Below are 18171 nucleotides of genomic sequence, written 5' to 3'. Positions count from 1 at the left end.
TTCACGTGAAAAGAGCACTCACACGAATTTCACGTGAAATTCTTCACGTGAAATTCACGTGAAAATAACGTGAATTTCACGTGAAATTCACGTGAATTTCACATATGTAAACTAGTACACATGCACCGGCATGCTTTTCATACCTTAGAATTTTTTTTAGCCTCTCCAATGATTTCTTTGTAAAAAAAATTAATTAATTTGGTTTCAATTTTATCATGGTTAAAGAAAGCATTTTACATCCCATCAAAATGTATAATCAAAACAAAAAACAAATGTCATCTTATATGTATAAATTTTATTTTTCCTACGTAAAATTTAATAAAAAATTGTTCTCCTTCACTCTCAGTCATGATCATCTTCACTCTCAAAGTCAACCTCGTGCACCTAAAATTCAAACGGATAATTATAATATATATCAAGATACTAATATGATATCATAATCATGAAACAGGATGTAATATTTTGTACTGTGTATTGTACATACATCTAAAGCTTCTCATATCTCTCAATCCGCTTTTCCTCTCGGGCTTGGAGTTTCTCCCATTTAAGAGGATCTTCATCTGAGTCTATCCTTTCCTTGTGCTCTTTCAATTCAACCCAGAAATCCAAGGAGACTGGTTCCCGACCTCTGAGTTTTTTAAGGAGCTTCTTCTCATGGCAGAAGGAGCGCTGAAAATAGATTTTTAAAAATCAATATATTTAACAAGTATACATACATTGTGTTTTTTGGTTCATGCATTTTAATGTTGGATGTCGTAGTCAATTTGATCAAGGTACAGCAATTTTGGTGATCAGACATATATTAATACAGTGTATATAGTAAATAACATAAATAAATAATAATTACCAAAATGATGGTCATCTTGATAATTTCCAAGTTCCCAGCATCTGTGAACTTGGAAAAGATGGTCCTGGCCAGTTCTGCCAACTGCATTGCCCCCACATCTAATTTTTCTGAAAGCAACTAAAAAAAACCAAATCTATTTATGAAAATGTCTTACAACACACCATCAAGCCAATTTGTTTGTGTGAACTTCTCAGCAGCTTAGACATATTCATGACATCATAATCATTACTATACAAGCTTATGGTTCTACAGAAATACAAGCATAACACACTTTTATAACATGTCTTCATTACTAATTATATTTTTATTGCAGATGATCCACAACATCACTGTTTCTTATTATGATTATCATTCCTTGGAATGTGGCCATTTGTCTGAACAAATTTGAGAACCCTTAAGAATTCAAATTTTGTTCATAAAAGTGATCCCTTTTGCATTTATTCAATATGGGCTAAAAACTAAAATGATGTAAAATAAATTTAAACGTTGACCTTGGATTTGGTCTGTGCCCTGAAGTCAACGAACTTTCTTGCCGCATACTTTCGAACACTTCTAAGAACTACAGGAAGATCAGCGGTTACCCCGTTCTTTTGAAGAAGTACTGTCACTTTAGCCTGTAGTAATAAAGATTATAGTAAATGTAGTGCAGAGTACTCACTTTAAGTAATTTATTCATGCACAAATAAAACAATAATTAACTAATACATTTCATAGAAATTGATAATTTGTGTTATTTATCAGACATGCCTATCAGCTGATTACTTAATATAATTGCCTGCTTAATTTACTTTTCATTAACTTACTTTTAATTCTGTGTCTGGATTGACTGGGAATAGCATGATAGGGAACTTTTTCTTCAGGTGTTCAACAAGAGGGGCCTTTGATAAATAATGAGTATGAAGAAATTATTAATTCAATTTGTTTTGATCATAGACTATATGAGAGAGAGAGAGAAAAACAGAGAGAGAGAGAGAGAGAGAGAGAGAGAGAGAGAGAGAGAGAGAGATATACCTCTATGGGTGATTTCTCTACAGTAAATCCAGTAGTGTTTGGACTTTGCTTATTTGTGTTCTTAGACAGTTCCTCTTTTAGTTCTTTTAATTCCTGTACTATAATGAATTAAAAAAACAAATCAAATTCATTGAAAACAACAATTTTGAATCAAACTATTTTCAGAAAAAAGGAGATATTTTCCATGCATGATGAATGAAATATTTAGAGTTATGCGCACGTACAGACACAGAGAGAGAGAGAGAGAGAGAGAGAGAGAGAGAGAGAGAGAGAGAGAGAGAGAGAGAGAGAGAGGGATAGAGAGAAAAAATTATCCGTAATTCTTTTTTAATATAAATATATATACATACAGACTTGTTTCAGAAGTTTTGTGTTTTCAACACAGCCATGGCAGGAATTTGAGGCACCCAAATGTCTGCTTAATAGTCTTGGGCTCGGGGGCTCCGAGTCCGAAAACATTGTCTCGCTGTTCTCTATTGTTTTCTGGCTATCCTATAATTTTAATAATATACTTTAAACCAAATATATGTTCAGTAGTAATAAGTTTTACGTGTGTGTTGAAAATACTAAATTGAGTATGGGTGTTTTTCACTATTGCTTTTTGATAAATTAATAGATCCTATATATATCGTTTATTTTTAACTTGGACTTTCCCTATGGGCGGAGCTTATGCAGTAAACAAAGGCATGCATATTCCTTCAGCGTAAAACAACAGCTAAAACTATGAATTTGATTATCCTGCTGATGAATTTTTTGATGTTTTTTTTATAAATAGTATATACATACCTCATACATATCTTTAATTTGACACTTCCACTCTCCCTTTCTTAATGTTGACAGTATTGTCTGCTTGACCTAGTTGTCGTCTGCAAATCTCGTGCAACGAGAATCTTACTCTTTAAAACGTTTCAAATATTCAGATAAGGGTTAATATTTTTCAAGGAGTAGATTGACGTCGATGAGCTGTCAAATATGTATCGGACAAAATTCAAGAAAAAAGAACGTTTCATTTGTGAATGCTGCGATTTTTCCACTGACCGATTTAATAACTACAAGCGACACTGTGAAACAAAAAAACACAGAGATTGTTTAGATTTAACAAATCACGAGGAAACTCTCTCAGTTAGCGATATTTATCAGGATCAGCGATCACAGGCCGATGTTGATCTGACAAGTTCTGATTCTACAGACTATGCTATAGACAGCGATGGCCCATCTTGTTGTGATTATATTGAAGATCACAGCGTCACTTCAGATTCTGATGAAACAAAGGGAAACAATTCAAAGCAAATGCAACACGAAGTTTTGGACGATGACGATGATGAAGAAATCGATACAAGGATTACGAACGACCAAGAGTCCGAGCCATCCGACTGGTTTCCATTCGAATCTAAGTTGCATTTTCTTTTAAGTGTTTTACACAGCTCTAAAACTCACCGAGTTGTAAGTATTCTCTCTCTCTCTCTCTCTCTCTCTCTCTCTCTCTCGTTCAATATTGACATTTATATCGGACATTTTGTTTTAAAACACTTTTTCCCTACATTTTCAGAGTGACGAAACACTCTCATTTATTCTCTATATTTTGAGAGAGTGTTGTGTAAAAAATGTACCTTCATTGGATAAAATCAAGTCATTTTGGACAGAAAATCTTAAACTGGATGAGATGATACAACAGGTAAATATTTTTATTATAATTTAAATTATAATTTATTAAATCCATTTGTTTAAGAAAAATTAAGAAAAAACTGGTTTTTTATATGAACATATACAAGTAAGTACATGTACATGTAGAAAAACATACATAATATATACATAATATATATTCTTGACATACACACACAGATATATATATTGCATGTAAAGCGGTCCTACTAAACAAAGAACTCTAGAGAACCCAAGAGAACTCTGGGATTTTTTCATTTAAAAGGGCTAATAAATGCTTTATTATGCATTTATCTGTTTAGTTCCATGTTATACTACATACATAAACTCATTAAAGTTGATTTTAAACTAATTAAAGACAAATTCCCGAAGGAAATCTAGTCGGCGTGATTGTCAATTTCCGATCCCGATCTAATGTCATTTAGATATTGTTTCTATATACAGGTTACCTCAAGCCATTGGTATAATAATGCACATAAAAACACAACATAATATATATTAAGCTATCACATTTCAATGATCATATTCTGTTGTTATAAATATAACAACTTACGTACGTTATTATTATTGTACAGAAAAAATGTATCTTGCTTTTTACTTAACAAATGACTCTTAAATTTCATTTGATCATTAAAAATGTATTCCTAAAGCATAATGTAAATAATTAAAACAGAAATATAGAATTTGACCACAATCGTGAACATGCCCCTTTAATTTCTTCTGTAAGGAAAAGGCAAATCATGCACTATTTTTAAAGCCTTTATATCAATTAATATTTACAATTTCTAGTGTCTTTGTCTGCGATAACACTACAAATCAATTTTGTTATGCATGTACAGTCCAACAAATTCAAATGACCTATGCTTTGATGCTACCCCTGGTTATTTTATGACGTATGCCATGAAGAGACAACATCTCGACACATCTTTGGTGCATCTAATGTTTCAATCTGTCTGTGTTGTGACTTTGCTTCCATTTAATATTGACTAGTTAATCATTCTATTGCTCACAATTGATGTTTTGTTTCTTGTAAAAGTTATTTTTAATGATGCCTTATTTATCGAAAACACATATATATCATATCTTTTTATTGATACAATCGACATGAATTTTGGTCTCTGTATGTTTTTTAATTTTTCTACAAACTGCGTGTACATGCAATTACTTGTATATAAGGGTGATCAAAAGTATAGATTAAATGAATACTTTCATTACTTTTTGAGACTGTAGGGAAATACTAGTAAGTCAAACTAATTCATTTAAAATCATTTCTGTCAGACTGTTTTATCGTTGTAAATTTTAAATTTGATGGCAACTCCCAGCTGAAATTCTTAGTATCTTTATGTGTTAACACACCAGAATTGTGCCATAGTGGATCCCGGATATTCTTTCGATTGTCCATTTATAAATGCATATTCATGGAGAAGAGTTGTTTTATTACACTCAGGTAAAACTATCAAGATTTGAAGTTGACGACATGCAAAAAGTCAGTATCTTAATTAAAATCATAACAAATCACAAACGGAGAATAAAGACACTAACGCTACAAATTATAAAATATAATTAACCTTAAATAAAATCCATATCAAGAATTATATTAAATGTTGAAAGAATTTAAAAAAGAGTAATTTTAATGGACTTGTAAACTGCTTGGGATCGAGATCCTTTGAATAATTTAGTCTCCCCCAACTTGATGTTTTGCGTGAAATAATTAATATTTACTTAAATCCAAATATTTTAAATATATATTTCGACTAAAATACAACTTTTTTTATCATATAAAATGCAAAAATAGGTTCTAAATACTTTAAATATGAAAAAATCGCCAGAGTTCTCTAGAGTTCTCTAAAGTTCTCTAGAGTTCTCTGTTTAGTAGTACCCGCATGTAAAGTGTGTGGAAAGCTACTGCAGTTATAACACTGTAACACACACAGGGTACTGAGGGACCAGGCAAAATTTATCACAATGATGGGACCTGAACAAATTAAAATATCCATTAAAAAAATTGACATGTCCCATGGCTTTCACATTGAAAAAAAATATGTGTCTCATGCCTTTACCCTTTTATTGTATATATGCATCAAAAATGTAGAACCGCATGCAAAGTTTGAACATTTTTCATGAAATTCTTATTGGTTTCCAGCTACCCTGCATGGTGTGTTTGATTTTTTTTAAATTTAAGGCAGGCATCACACTTGTAGGTTTTACTGTTTTAGCATGGTTTAATTAAAGGAGACTGAAATCAGAATAGATATTAAGATAATCACTAAATATGATTGTTAGCTTCCTTTTTCATGGAAACAAGAAACCACATGCAGGACGGCATGTCTATTTTTAAATAAAAATGCTACAAATCATCCAATTGACCAAAAAGGAGCAATTCTTAGCATCAATGATGATTATTCCAAATATTGTGAGAAATAACTCAAGGAAATTGCCACAAGTTTCATAATATTAGGTACCGTAAAATATTTCAAACTATTGCTTTTTATGAAAATCAAAAGATAGGGGGAGGGTATACATGTAAGGGTTATATTTCTAAGTGATGTGATGCTATTATCATGATAATATCATGTAGATGTATGAAGCATTTGAATAAGGTTTCTTATTAAAGGAGGTAGAACAATTGACCTCTAACAGATTAAGTAAATATGCTTTTTTGAAGGAGAGCCCTATGAATCTGTGTTAAATAGGGGAGAGTGGAAGAATCTGTGTTAAATAGGGGAGAGTGGAAATGGTGGGTTCACTTAAATGGCCATATTTCTCTTAAACCTCAATGGAATTGGCAATATGAGGCATACCTTTTCTCAGAATTGCATAAGCTTTCTAATTTTAGGACAAGATATCTTTTCATAGAATGTTAGTGTAAGTTAAAGGTAGCGCAGTAGCAGTAGCAATAACAAGGGGAGTAACTTACTCTTAAATGATTTTTTTAAAAGATTTTTTGTGTTTAAGAAATGAAATGTTTAAAAATAATAAATGTTTTTCTTGAGTTGAGAACTGTAATTCATTTAAAAAAATGTGCTCGTCCCATGGGTACTTAATACTAAAAAAAGTATTAACGCGCTTTACTCAATTTGTATGCACACACTGCTGCAGTTATGAGACAATGTCTTTCAAAAATAATGATTCAATGCTTAAATATATATATGATGTATTATTCCCTTGTATATTATTAGAATACAGATGAAAATGGGAATATCCATTGGATGGTCAAACCATCTGCGATGCTTCAAATGCTTATAGCAAATCCTAGCACTGCACAGAAAATAGACAGGTATTCACTTAAATTAAATTTCTTTGGTGAATTGTGGGATTTGTTGGTTGATTTATTTAGCTTAAAATTACATATACATTATTTTTTTTATATAACATGTATTTGTTCCAGATATCCAAATATCTTAAAAATCGGCACTCATAAAATCACAACACAAAGCTCTGCTGAAAAGTGGAAGGAAATGAAATTCCATTGGGGCAAAAGCAAAACAATGGATTTTATTTTGGGAGAGATTATTGAATTTTCCCACAAAGAGAAAACACTGTTGGGGAAAATTAGACAGTTCATGGTAAAGGAATGTGACCAGGTAATTAAATAATTCAATAATATTGTCAGACTCACATAATGTATCTCTTTGATCTCGGCAATAACTGTAGTAGATTTGTTCATATTTCTATATCAATTGTTTGGTATATCAAATTATTTACAGCGCGGGGGTGTTAAGGAAGCATATGGACAATTTAGCGTCTTATTTTGACTGTTATATTCAAAATCGTGAAATTAAATAATTATTTGGAATAAGATCAAAAACTTAGTATTATCCTTTAAAATAGATGTCAGTGCAATAAAATCGTGTAGTACATTACTGCCACATTGGTGCATTATCACGTGACAACTATAAATAGCTTACGTATATTCCTTAACATAAAATGAGATAGAACAACACTACCCCGCGGTTAAAAAAATAAAATAAACATACCAATTGAAAGCAAAACATCTCAGTTTAATCAAAACCGCTGCTAGAATCCTATGTTTTTCCTCATTAAAAAGTTATTAATCCGGTTCTCGTAAAACCTTCCTAACTTTTATATAGTTTGCACGGAAAACGGCAAATTGCATCAAAACAACACACAACTTGGGATTCTAGCAGCACTTTTCAATTTAAGCATTGATCAAACTAACGATACGTATAGAATTTCAAGTTCAATATATACGGGGTAGTGTTGTTCTAGTTGGATTTTTATATCGTAAACAACGACAGAGGAAAGCCTGGCCGAGAAATAAAAGCAAATTTACATACCTTTTAGCGAATGATTGATTAAACTAACATCTCCCCCAGTATTCGTATGTTCAATTCTCAATAAATCACAACACAATACTTTATTAGAGTTCTTTGATTAGTTATATTTTGAATATGTTTACAATGCTTTCCGATCAAATTCACACGACATTCAACTTTTAGTCATGACGTCATCAATGTGTAAATCTACGTAATACAAACTAATTTCTGGAAAAAAATTGTCTTCAGTATTTTTTATTTGTTTTTGATCTACGTTTCGTTGCTTAGATATTTGAATATGTACATAATAATTAAGATTTGTGATTTCACGGAATTACATGTAACTCAGATTCCATATGCTTCCTTAACACCCCCGCGAGGAAAATGGTGAACTCTGTGTTGAAGTTGAGGAACTCAGAAAGGGTGATCACCCCTACTTTGAAGATTTGTTTAATGAAGAAGAAAATAGGTAACTGGACTATTAATATTAAGTGCCAAGCTCAGAATTTTTTATCATGCCCCCCGCAAACAAAGTAGAGAAACATTGGAAGCTCCTACTACACATACAGAGTTCTTATGACCTGAGGATGTGTCATTAACTTAATTGACCATGGGTCAGTAAAGCAGTTTAAGGTCATTGTTTAAAAAATGCATAATTCCTGTCTAGGCCATATCTTGTTATGGAAAATGATTAGAAGCTAAAATTTGACTCAAAGGTTATTATGTCTTGACCTTGAGCTTTGATCATTTGTGCAAGTTCAAGGTCAAGTTCAAGGTCACTATAAGAAAGAGATGCATCCAAGAAGTAATCAAGTTATTATTTGCTCAAAGTACCTCTAGTTTATCCAGATTTGTCATTTGCATATTAATATGGTTTGAAATATCTTTTTGCATGTAGAACTATTTGCTCTGATTTTTAAATTTTATACTTTTTAAAGGTGTTTGGTGATTATGAACAAATCACTCTGTGTCCCAATAGTCCATTTTCGAGTTACCGTATTCCGGCAAGATTCTAACATTTAGTTCGCACAAAAGTCACGTGATTTTTATTAAAATGCGGGGCGCATCACTTCCGGTAAAATTGTTTACATTAGAAACGACATCGTCTGCTACGACATGCCGCGGTATTACTGTGTCGCCGAAGGCTGTTCTTCGGATTCAAGGAAAAAGGGGAGGTATGGGTTTATGGCAGACGTAGAATTCTTCCCTTTTCCCTCGTCAAAGCATCCCAAAGTACGCAGGAAGTGGCTTGAGTTGCTAAGACGCCGTGACTTCGAGCCTTCTCGACATGACAGGATATGCTCCATGCACTTTGTTGACGGTCAACCAACACAGGACCACCCATACCCCGAGCTTTTCCGCTACAATAACTTTAAGTGCTCGTTGGGAAATCGAGGTACATCTTCCATTGAAAAGAGGTCCCTTCAACAAGCCGCAAATAATAACAACAAAGTTACGTCTGATCAGGAGAATGAGCATCGACCTACTCAGGCTACTGCAACGGATATTCTTTTAGTGGTATGTACTCTGTTCGAATCACAGTATATCTTCTTTTTGAACAATGATTTATAATTGATTCTAAATAAATGACACACCAATGCATACGTTTTCATTCTAAATTTGTATATAGGGCATACAAAAAAGAATGTACGTTGCACTATAATTATGTATTTGTAGGATGAAGATGATGCATATAGAGAACAGCTCTTTCCATTCCCTGTCAATAAGGAAATCACTGTGCAATCCATACCAGCAGTAGAACCAACAGCAAGTATGTTGATTTGTTTTAATAAATGTGAACCTAACGTATTGAGGGAAAAGAGGAATGAGTATACAAATACAATGAACCGGGAATCGAGCCAGGGACCCCTGCAACTCTAATCAGGAGCTCTACCACTGAGCTACCCAGGGCGATATCCACAGTCCATATATATAACCCCAAATACTAAACTAATACATGTAATGCCAAAAAAACCCAACAACTTAATCATATTAAAATATAGTAATAATGCAAAACTAATGCTAGTAAATAATAATTACATATTGTATATATTTTCTTTTCAAATTTTAGCTCCCAGTGATCATGATTATTGTTCATATGGGAATGAAAAGGCCCAACCCCAGACTTGTAATGCAGAATGCCAGACGAACTTGACACTACAGGACATGGAAAAGTCTGAAGCTGAACTGCTGCAACTGAGGGAGACCTTTAGGGACAAGGATGATCTGAAGCGATACTTGCTTGTGGACAAGATGACAGACAGTGATAGTTCTGTCAAGAGTTACTTCGGATTGCCATCGGTCGTTACTCTATTTGGAATCTTTGGTATGAATAATGCTTAATACACAATATAAGTACATGTAATAAAATAAAATTTTGACTATATCTATATTTACAAACCAATAATGATGTGTATGAGAAATAGTGCCTCAAATTATAATAACAATATTTTATGGACAAATTGGTGCTACAAGCTTAAGTATGATTAATATTTTTAACTTACTAATAGTTTTTTATTACTTTTGCAGCCATCCTTGACAATCTTACACCAACGCTGGCTTACTGGAAAGGTGGGTCAGGAGTATACAATGCAACACCAGAGAATCCCTCCAAGAAGACTGGACCAAACAGGAAGCTGACACGTTTTCACGAATTCCTTATAACACTGTTAAGACTTAGATTAGCTTTACCAACTTTTGTCATAGCAGATATTTTTGGGATTTCATGCACTAGAGTGTCACAAATTTTTGTTACCTGGATTAATTATATGAATGTTGTGTTTTCACCTCTTTTGAAAAGACCATCTGCTAAATGTATGAAAAAGTTTTTGCCAAAATGTTTTAAATCAGTTTTTCCCAAAACAACTTGCATAATTGATTGTACTGAATTTTTTATTGAACGGCCTTCCACCCCAACAGCACAGTCTAGAACATACAGTTCTTATAAGCAGAAAAATACCTTTAAAGCTTTAGTTGCTGTTACTCCTTCGGGAGCTTTCATGTTCATTTCAAATCTTTGGGGTGGAAATGTGTCAGACAGGTACATAACTGAACACTGTGGATTTTTAGATATGGTAAAACCTGGTGATGAAGTGATGGCAGATAGGGGCTTTTTGATAAGAGATTTACTGTTAGAAAGAAGGGCTACATTGAATATACCACCATTTACCAAAAAGTGTTCATGGGGGAAAGGTAAACATCTCACTGCACATGATGTTTTGAAAACAAAAAAAATTGCAAAGCTTCGTATCCATGTGGAACGAGCAATAGGTAGATTAAAGAACTACAAAATTTTATCTCACACTATTCCACTGAAAATAAAACCTCTGTGTAACCAAATTGTAAAAGTGTGTGCCTTTTTAAGCAACTGTCAGGAACCTTTAGTGAAATGAAAAGTGAAAAAATGATTGTATCAGTTGAAACTATTGCTCAATGTGTGATTTTTAAAGCAATTATCAGGAACTTTTAGTGACATAACATGTAACAAGATACCGATAGTTCATTGTATACCTGATGAGTGCAAGTTGTATGCATCTTAAATGAAAATTTACTCATGTTACAGAATGTTACACATTGTTTTTATTTTTTCTAACGAAATCTCATTGGCCAGAAATTGATTGTATAGACAAATGAAAACAGCCAAACACCATAAAAATTTGCTTAAAAGAACAATAAATATAACATATTTTCAATAAACATGACCTTAGTGTTTTTATGCAAATTGGTACATAAAACATTATGAATTGAACTTTATGAGAGTTGATCAAATGATTGACTACAATCAGGAAGTTACATTTAATGCAACAGTGAGTTTACAACGTATTTATCAAAAAATTTGTTGCATTTCTGAACAATGTCAAAAAACATATCACCATCAAAATTTATTCTGTCAATAATAATTCCCCTTCTTGTAAAGAAAACAAAATCACACCATAAGGATTTGCAAATTCCCATTTGCCCCTGAATTTGAACATACCATGGTGAAGTATGCTTTAACCGAACATCATTGTTTTCATCAATGTAAAGATGGTAATGATCATCTTTACAGGCCTCTAAGGGTTCGACATTTTGATACGTAAAACTACATTTAACCTCAAGGAGCCCCACTCCACAACATTTGCAAGAAACTCTTCCATCTGGTGAAGCTCCCATAAAAGGATATTGTTCACTAACAAACAAACCACATTGATCTACTTTTAAATTCTTGTGTGATTTTTTGTGTTTTTCAAAGTACTGTTGTCTGGCTACAGGTTCATACTTTTTACCAAATGCAAGGGAAGGTACAAGAGAATGAGAACTATCTACAGAAGAGCTAAGTATTTTCTTCAAGATATAATTTTCAGGATTGTCGGTAAATTTAAAATGCATGACAGAAGGAAAAAGTGATGCTGTAATCCTGCCATATCTATGTTCGAACCAGGCAGTGTTGTCGGACTGACCTCTAGTAATCTTTTCTATTTCTAGTACAACATCTGATGTGTAAATCATTTTTAAATGTTCTAATATGGAACATTTAAGTGACAGTGTTTGTAAAGCAGTTTTTAGTGTAGGAATATCCATTTCATCAGAAGAGCTGTCATCACTTGGAGGATCTAAAACTTGTAAAAGTAATGAGTTGCTTGATTTAAACAGAGTAAATACATTTTTCTCAACCTCCCTTAAATTGATTTCACCACAAGGGGAGTAATTTTTGGGAGTTGGCATAACTTTTTTGTCAGTGGTTGTATTTTTCTGCAAATCAATGTTGTCTATCTCCATTGGCTCAGATGTCTTCTTCGGCTTGTCCCACATACACACAGTGTCAGTACATGCCTCGGAATAGCGATCCTTGTGCCTATCACTAAAGCTCACCAGGGAGAACAATAGGGCAACACAGTGTTTACATGTCCCATTACCTCTGAAAAGGAAAATGCAAAATATTATCAAGTAAATCATTTATATTGTTCTTATCAAACAAATTCAAATGAATTGGATGACTGAATGATATGATAAAATGAAGATGATAAACCATACCAGATTCATACCAGATGAATGGCTGGTTACATTAAAATGGTTACCGCCAAGTTGCCAGCACTGGGGTAGATGATAGGTGATGTATGAATGTGAAGTCAACGATTAAAGTACAAAAATGACCCATTTAAATTAAGAGCCTCTTAAGTACTTCTCTCAGTTGCAACACAAAAATGAGAAAAAAAATGTCTGAAAATGCTATTAATGAAAGGAAAATAAATGCACAATCTATAACTCTTACATGATTATCATAATGTCATGCACAAAATACAGATAAACAAAACTTGCTTACACAACACAAGAACAACCACCACCAAATATCTGTCCGTTAGTTCTCAAGAGTACCCAAGTGACATATGGGGCCTCAGTCTGCCTTGTTTCTGGTACACAGCATGCCTTCACATAAAAGTATGGTGAAGAATCAGATACCTCCGCAATAGTTACATCACTGATGTGGTTGTCTCTGTGTAACTTGTAACCATTATCCTTTCTGTAGGATGTTAATCGTGAAGCTTCCCAACCGCAATCATTCAAGAGATACACCATGACGTCACATGACTCAACTGATGGTAATGTTGCCAAATTTACTGACCACTTTGTAACATCTCCTATTGGCAAAATATCCTTCTCAGTACTTCCACTTTGCAACTCGTCTAGGAATTTAAAATACATTGTATTTTATTGTGTAGAGGTGGTAGATATAAAAGGTTGAAAAACTTTGTGACGAGCCCTTGTGTGTATTATTGTATTTTATTGTATAGAGGTGGTAGATATAACTGTTTGAAAAACTTTGTGATAGGCCCTTGTGCGTAACGTGCATAAATTGGCTAGATATTGAACTTTTAATCATCAATAAATATGATGTAATGAAGTTCATTATAGACCTAACCATTTTACATTCGAAAGGTTTAACCGTAAGGTTTATGTATTGTATTTAGTGTGACGATTTCAACTTGTTCAAAGTGACTGCATTTTTAAAATTCCGATACATTACCTAATTCGTCGTTTAAAACTTCCAATTTTAATTCCTCAGCAAGTTTGCACAGCCTTAAAAGGTGATCTCTTCTGTAAAAGTGACATGTAACTCCGCGATTCTGTAAAAAACGCTTTAATTGTGGCACTTTGAGACTTTCGAAAGTCATTTTGGCGAAACCGGATGTTGACATGCCCGCATCGAGTACAAACTAAATGTTAGAATCTTGCCGGAATACGGTAACTCGAAAATGGACTATTGATAAATGTTCTAAGTACACAGTATCTCAGCCAATTGATGTGTACCTGAGAGAGTATCACTAATAAATGACTCAATTCTGAATGTAACACATATACCATATATTAAATACTGCAAGGAAAGGCACATTAATTTCAAGCAGATATATAGATGGTTAACTATGAATGTGGCAAAATACTTTCAATAAAGGATAATAGGACGGATATATATATATAATGTAAATTCATGGCACATATATTATATCTTGTAAGTTACCATATGGTAAATCATACATGCTTGTACTTAAATGTTAGATTGTCTGATCTTGTTTGATAATTGCAGTCTGATGACATAATAAGGCATGGCCATCCTCTTCATTTCACTGAAGACGTGTTTGAAAAAAACCACAAATCAATAAGAGAGAGTATTCGTCATCAGAACGGCCATCAAAGGTCAAGGGATACGGTCATCCAATTTGCAAAGTCAGAATTGACAAAACATGTGGTGTCTGGAGGTTTCTTGCATTTGAATGATACATGGTAACAATTTTATTGTTTAATTTATGTAAATATCAGTAATTTTTTTCAGTTCCATACGCAATTTAAATCTAATGAAATGTTATATGTTCAAGCAATATTTATCTGTTATGTATAGTTATGTCAAACCATTAGCTCATGGAAATGAAGTGTAAATATCAAAAATTTATTACATGATAGATACATTTTTTCCCCCGCATATTGATCGACTAAACAACTGATAAAAAAATTATCTTGCAGGAAACAAGCTAGCAGTTTTGTGCTGTCATATGGAAATGACAAGAAAATCAAGTCTTTTCTTGGAGTCCCTGACCAAAATGAAAATTTTAAAGCTGGGGAGCTGCGGAACGTGACCAGAACTTCTTCAAGGAAACCAATGGCAAGTACATATATAATTAATGATTATAGGTTAAGAATAAATGTATAGATTATTACCTGGCCATAGTTTTTATATCGCATTCCTTATTAGCCCAATGCCACTGTATATTCAGCATGAGAGCCGCTAGGCTCGAAATCAGAGTTGAAAAAGGCATATATACCAAACTCTACATCATAATAGCTGATGGTTGACGAAAATTTTATGAAAAAATAATTAATGTACATGAATCTGTCTTAATTAAAGGAATGAATTGTATTAACTCTAAAAATGAAATTTTGTTTGTCTTTGAGGGTTTTATATATTGCTTCATCTGCATTAAACAGGGTAACCCCAATCTACTGGAAGAGTTGGAGTTGCTCACAATATCTGTTGCCATTGACACTGATATTGCTAAAGATGCAAAACTATACAGCTGCCTAGGATGCATAACAAGCGAAGGAGATTATGCAGGCATTCAAAGCTTTGTCTTATATTCAGAAACTGTAAAGGTAACTTTTAATTAAGTATAGATAATATAACAAATATGGATATAATGAATATAATGAATTCATTTCTAGGTCACCTGAGTAAACTCAGGTGACGTATTGCTATCTGTTTTCGTCCGTCGTCATGCATGACTTCTGTCGTGGGTTAACAATTTTACATTTTTAACTTCTTCTTAAAAACTACAAGGCCAATCGTTACCATTTTTGGTGTGAAGCATCTCTATGATAAGAGGAATCTCATTTATGAAATTTATGGGTCTACCACAGGAGAAGTGAGTAACTCATGATGATTTTTAAAGCTGTTTATTTGTTTTTTGTCTAAATGCCCACAGGGAGAGCTTCTGTCTGCCCCTGGGGATGGGGGATGGGAGGTTGTTTTAGATAAAACATGTATACTAACCACCTTGTTTTACATGTAGATTATCCATGAGAACATATACACATAAAACCTATCCTAAAAGTTAACAAATATGGGATTATTATTTTCTGTCAGAGGCTTGCAACTTTTTAAAATCAGGTCATGCACTCTATTATGATCTTTAAGTTTTTCGCTAAAATTATAGGTTTCATAGTCCTTTTTGAAAGAATATTTCAGGCAGGGAGATGGCCGTTATTACAAATTTATAATTTTTTTTACTTCATAATGAAACTTAATTAAATGCATATATCAGACTCCTAGACAAGTTTGGGTATGGGTTATATGCTACTCAGGTGACCATTAAGGCCTATTGGCCTCTTGTTTTTTAAAGTATTAAATTGATTTTATTTGTTGATACATTGTCTACATCAAATGGAGAATGGTTTTGTACATACAACTTTTAATGAAAACCATATAGCTATATTGAGCTTTATGGCCAACTCGGATTCTTATCATAAACTGCAATAACAGTACCAAATGTAAATGTAACAAAACATAACATCATGTAGGTTGATATGTTTTTTAAACAGAGATATTGTGACATCATTAAAAAAGGTTTATATAAGCGTTAACTTTTTAAATTAGCAAATGAAATAGCATATCACAAAAATATAATAATGTAGTTATAATGTAGGAACTAAGGGTATTGTATGTAATGTATATTCCGATATTTGTTTCAGGACAGGATTGGAGTGATTCAGAAGCTTCTACGTATAAAGACCAAGACAGCAGAACACGAGATAGCTTTTTTGAAAGTGTGCAACATTTCCTTTACAAGTTGCAACCAAGTGGTGCAGTTAACAAATGAGACTCACATTAAGAAAACATGCCACATTCGGCATGTTGTTCATGTTATTCATGACTGCAAACGAGGTGGCTGCAGAGTTGTAGAGAATCACAATGAAAAATCTCTAAAGCACAGCAATCACAATGGTTACATTATTAACAGATTTAGAATTTCCAAACTACCCGATAAGCTACAATTATAATTGTTGGTGCAGATCGATACAGTTAGTTCAAATGCAGATTAATGCTAGGTACTTTTAAATGAATATTCCAAGTCTTGTAAATGATTTTTTTTTAAAATTTACCAATTGGAATAACATTGTATTAATAAATAGATAAATTAAAGAAAAATTTGCTACAGCAAAAATCTCATTATAATGACATTTTTCAAAGAAAACCAATGAGTTTTGTCAGTAATGTTTACATATGACAACAGCAAAAGATTCTTGCCTTATTTTTTGGAAAATTATCTAACTAGTGTTATTTTTGATTTGTAGTCATTCTGCTTTGAAATGTTCACTTATCACTTGTAAAGTTTTACAATAGAATAGCATTAGCAGTTTTGTGTGCCTTTATTGTGTATAAAGCACCTTTTCTAATCTAAATAAGTTTGTATTTCTATTCTTGTTATAAAAAAGGTTTGTATTTCTGTTCTTTTTATACATGTTAAATAGGTTTGTATTTCTATTATTGTTATACATGTAAACTCTTTATTATATGATGATGATATTGTATTACTACCTGAAAGCAAAAATGGGTTTACATAACTGTTTCAATATTCTTGAAACAGTTCACCCTTGAAACATATTGTTCTAAATCAAAATTACAGGTCAATATTGAAAAATCAAAAGTTCTTTTATTTAATTCAAATGTGAAATCTTGTATTGATAAATTAATTTACTTATAATGGAAATTTACTTCAAACTGTGTCAAAATATTGTCATTTGGTTTAACTTTAATATGTAATGTAAATTTTTCACGTGAATTTCACGTGAAACTGTTTTCACGTGAAATTTTAGTGAAAAATGTGTGAAATTTTCACGTTAAATTCACGTGAAACACATTCACGTGAAATTAACGTGAACAAATTCACGTGAAATTCACCTCACGTGAAATTCACGTAAAATTCACGTGTATTTCACGTGAAGCTTAACGTGAAATTCACGTGAAGCTCATTTCACGTGAATTTCACGTGAGGCACAATTGGCTGTGTAAGGAAACACTTATCTATATCTCTCACCATAACAAGTTTCAAAAACAAAACGCTGGTACGCACAGTTTGCGTAAAGGCCAGACAAATATTGTTGATTTCAAAGAGCCATGCCAGATGCTTTGCAACTGAAATAGACAGGCCTACGTCACATTGCTGTTTGACATCTACACCCAAACTCCAAGCTCTTGTTAAAATGGTTTCACCGAGGATGAACTACTGAGCCATTTCAATGACTTCTTTTATTTTCCTGCCTGAAGTAACTACTTACTCCATGCCGTAATCCAATTTCTTGCTAATATAATCCTAAAATGTTCAACACTTTTTTGTTTGACGAGGC

General features: G+C 32.9%; 4 protein-coding genes across 6 annotated transcripts; 2 read left to right on the top strand and 2 right to left on the bottom strand.

Annotated features, from left to right (window-relative positions):
• LOC128170880 (uncharacterized) lies at window positions 1–2766 on the bottom strand. Its single transcript, XM_052836637.1, has 8 exons — window positions 2645–2766; window positions 2209–2350; window positions 1859–1956; window positions 1651–1725; window positions 1339–1461; window positions 848–964; window positions 485–669; window positions 1–384 (listed from the first exon to the last, which is right to left on the bottom strand). Exons 1-7 carry the CDS (start codon window positions 2651–2653, stop codon window positions 487–489), a joined length of 747 nt encoding a protein of 248 aa, XP_052692597.1. The 5' UTR covers window positions 2654–2766; the 3' UTR covers window positions 1–384; window positions 485–486.
• A 56-nt stretch (window positions 2767–2822) lies between these two features.
• On the top strand, window positions 2823–17245 carry LOC128174035 (uncharacterized). Its single transcript, XM_052839680.1, has 12 exons — window positions 2823–3301; window positions 3408–3533; window positions 6700–6797; window positions 6909–7113; window positions 9022–9315; window positions 9475–9568; window positions 9869–10123; window positions 10327–10440; window positions 14355–14556; window positions 14794–14932; window positions 15256–15420; window positions 16516–17245. Exons 1-12 carry the CDS (start codon window positions 2831–2833, stop codon window positions 16822–16824), a joined length of 2472 nt encoding a protein of 823 aa, XP_052695640.1. The 5' UTR covers window positions 2823–2830; the 3' UTR covers window positions 16825–17245.
• On the top strand, window positions 8778–11216 carry LOC128170878 (uncharacterized). Of its 2 annotated transcripts, XM_052836633.1 has the most exons (4): window positions 8805–9315; window positions 9475–9568; window positions 9869–10123; window positions 10327–11216. In XM_052836633.1, the coding sequence occupies exons 1-4, from the start codon at window positions 8914–8916 to the stop codon at window positions 11187–11189; spliced, it is 1614 nt and encodes a 537-aa protein (XP_052692593.1). In that variant the 5' UTR covers window positions 8805–8913; the 3' UTR covers window positions 11190–11216. The 2 variants fall into 2 exon arrangements, with proteins under 2 accessions (XP_052692595.1, XP_052692593.1); XM_052836635.1 differs by lacking the exon at window positions 10327–11216 and having other exon boundaries at window positions 8778–9315; window positions 9869–10301.
• On the bottom strand, window positions 11359–14030 carry LOC128170877 (uncharacterized). Of its 2 annotated transcripts, none has more exons than XM_052836631.1 (3): window positions 13802–14030; window positions 13100–13460; window positions 11359–12694 (listed from the first exon to the last, which is right to left on the bottom strand). In XM_052836631.1, exons 1-3 carry the CDS (start codon window positions 13971–13973, stop codon window positions 11593–11595), a joined length of 1635 nt encoding a protein of 544 aa, XP_052692591.1. In that variant the 5' UTR covers window positions 13974–14030; the 3' UTR covers window positions 11359–11592. The 2 variants fall into 2 exon arrangements, with proteins under 2 accessions (XP_052692591.1, XP_052692592.1); XM_052836632.1 differs by having other exon boundaries at window positions 13237–13460.
• Window positions 17246–18171: the final 926 nt, after the last annotated feature.

Source organism: Crassostrea angulata, chromosome 2 (genome assembly GCF_025612915.1).
Source record: "Crassostrea angulata isolate pt1a10 chromosome 2, ASM2561291v2, whole genome shotgun sequence".
NCBI lineage: Eukaryota > Metazoa > Mollusca > Bivalvia > Ostreida > Ostreidae > Magallana > Magallana angulata.
Note: the sequence above shows the minus strand (reverse complement) of the source record. Positions and strands in the feature narration are given on the sequence as shown.

What these genes read in the sequence shown, in the direction of transcription:
- LOC128170880 (XM_052836637.1), bottom strand. An exon ending in ATCCAGACACAGAATTAAAA is followed by an intron (nt 1,462 to 1,650) that starts GTAAGTTAATGA and finishes TTATTACTACAG; the next exon opens with GCTAAAGTGACAGTACTTCT. An exon ending in TCAAGATGACCATCATTTTG is followed by an intron (nt 670 to 847) that starts GTAATTATTATT and finishes ATCTATTTTCAG; the next exon opens with CGCTCCTTCTGCCATGAGAA.
- LOC128174035 (XM_052839680.1), top strand. Translation starts at nt 2,831, where the DNA reads ATGTATCGGACAAAATTCAAGAAAAAAGAACGTTTCATTTGTGAATGC. An exon ending in GCTCTAAAACTCACCGAGTT is followed by an intron (nt 3,302 to 3,407) that starts GTAAGTATTCTC and finishes CTACATTTTCAG; the next exon opens with AGTGACGAAACACTCTCATT. An exon ending in ACTGCACAGAAAATAGACAG is followed by an intron (nt 6,798 to 6,908) that starts GTATTCACTTAA and finishes TATTTGTTCCAG; the next exon opens with ATATCCAAATATCTTAAAAA.
- LOC128170878 (XM_052836633.1), top strand. Translation starts at nt 8,914, where the DNA reads ATGCCGCGGTATTACTGTGTCGCCGAAGGCTGTTCTTCGGATTCAAGG. An exon ending in CAACGGATATTCTTTTAGTG is followed by an intron (nt 9,316 to 9,474) that starts GTATGTACTCTG and finishes ATGTATTTGTAG; the next exon opens with GATGAAGATGATGCATATAG. An exon ending in TACTCTATTTGGAATCTTTG is followed by an intron (nt 10,124 to 10,326) that starts GTATGAATAATG and finishes TTACTTTTGCAG; the next exon opens with CCATCCTTGACAATCTTACA.
- LOC128170877 (XM_052836631.1), bottom strand. Translation starts at nt 13,973, where the DNA reads ATGTCAACATCCGGTTTCGCCAAAATGACTTTCGAAAGTCTCAAAGTG. An exon ending in AGTTTTAAACGACGAATTAG is followed by an intron (nt 13,461 to 13,801) that starts GTAATGTATCGG and finishes TTAAATTCCTAG; the next exon opens with ACGAGTTGCAAAGTGGAAGT. An exon ending in GGTGGTTGTTCTTGTGTTGT is followed by an intron (nt 12,695 to 13,099) that starts GTAAGCAAGTTT and finishes TTTCCTTTTCAG; the next exon opens with AGGTAATGGGACATGTAAAC.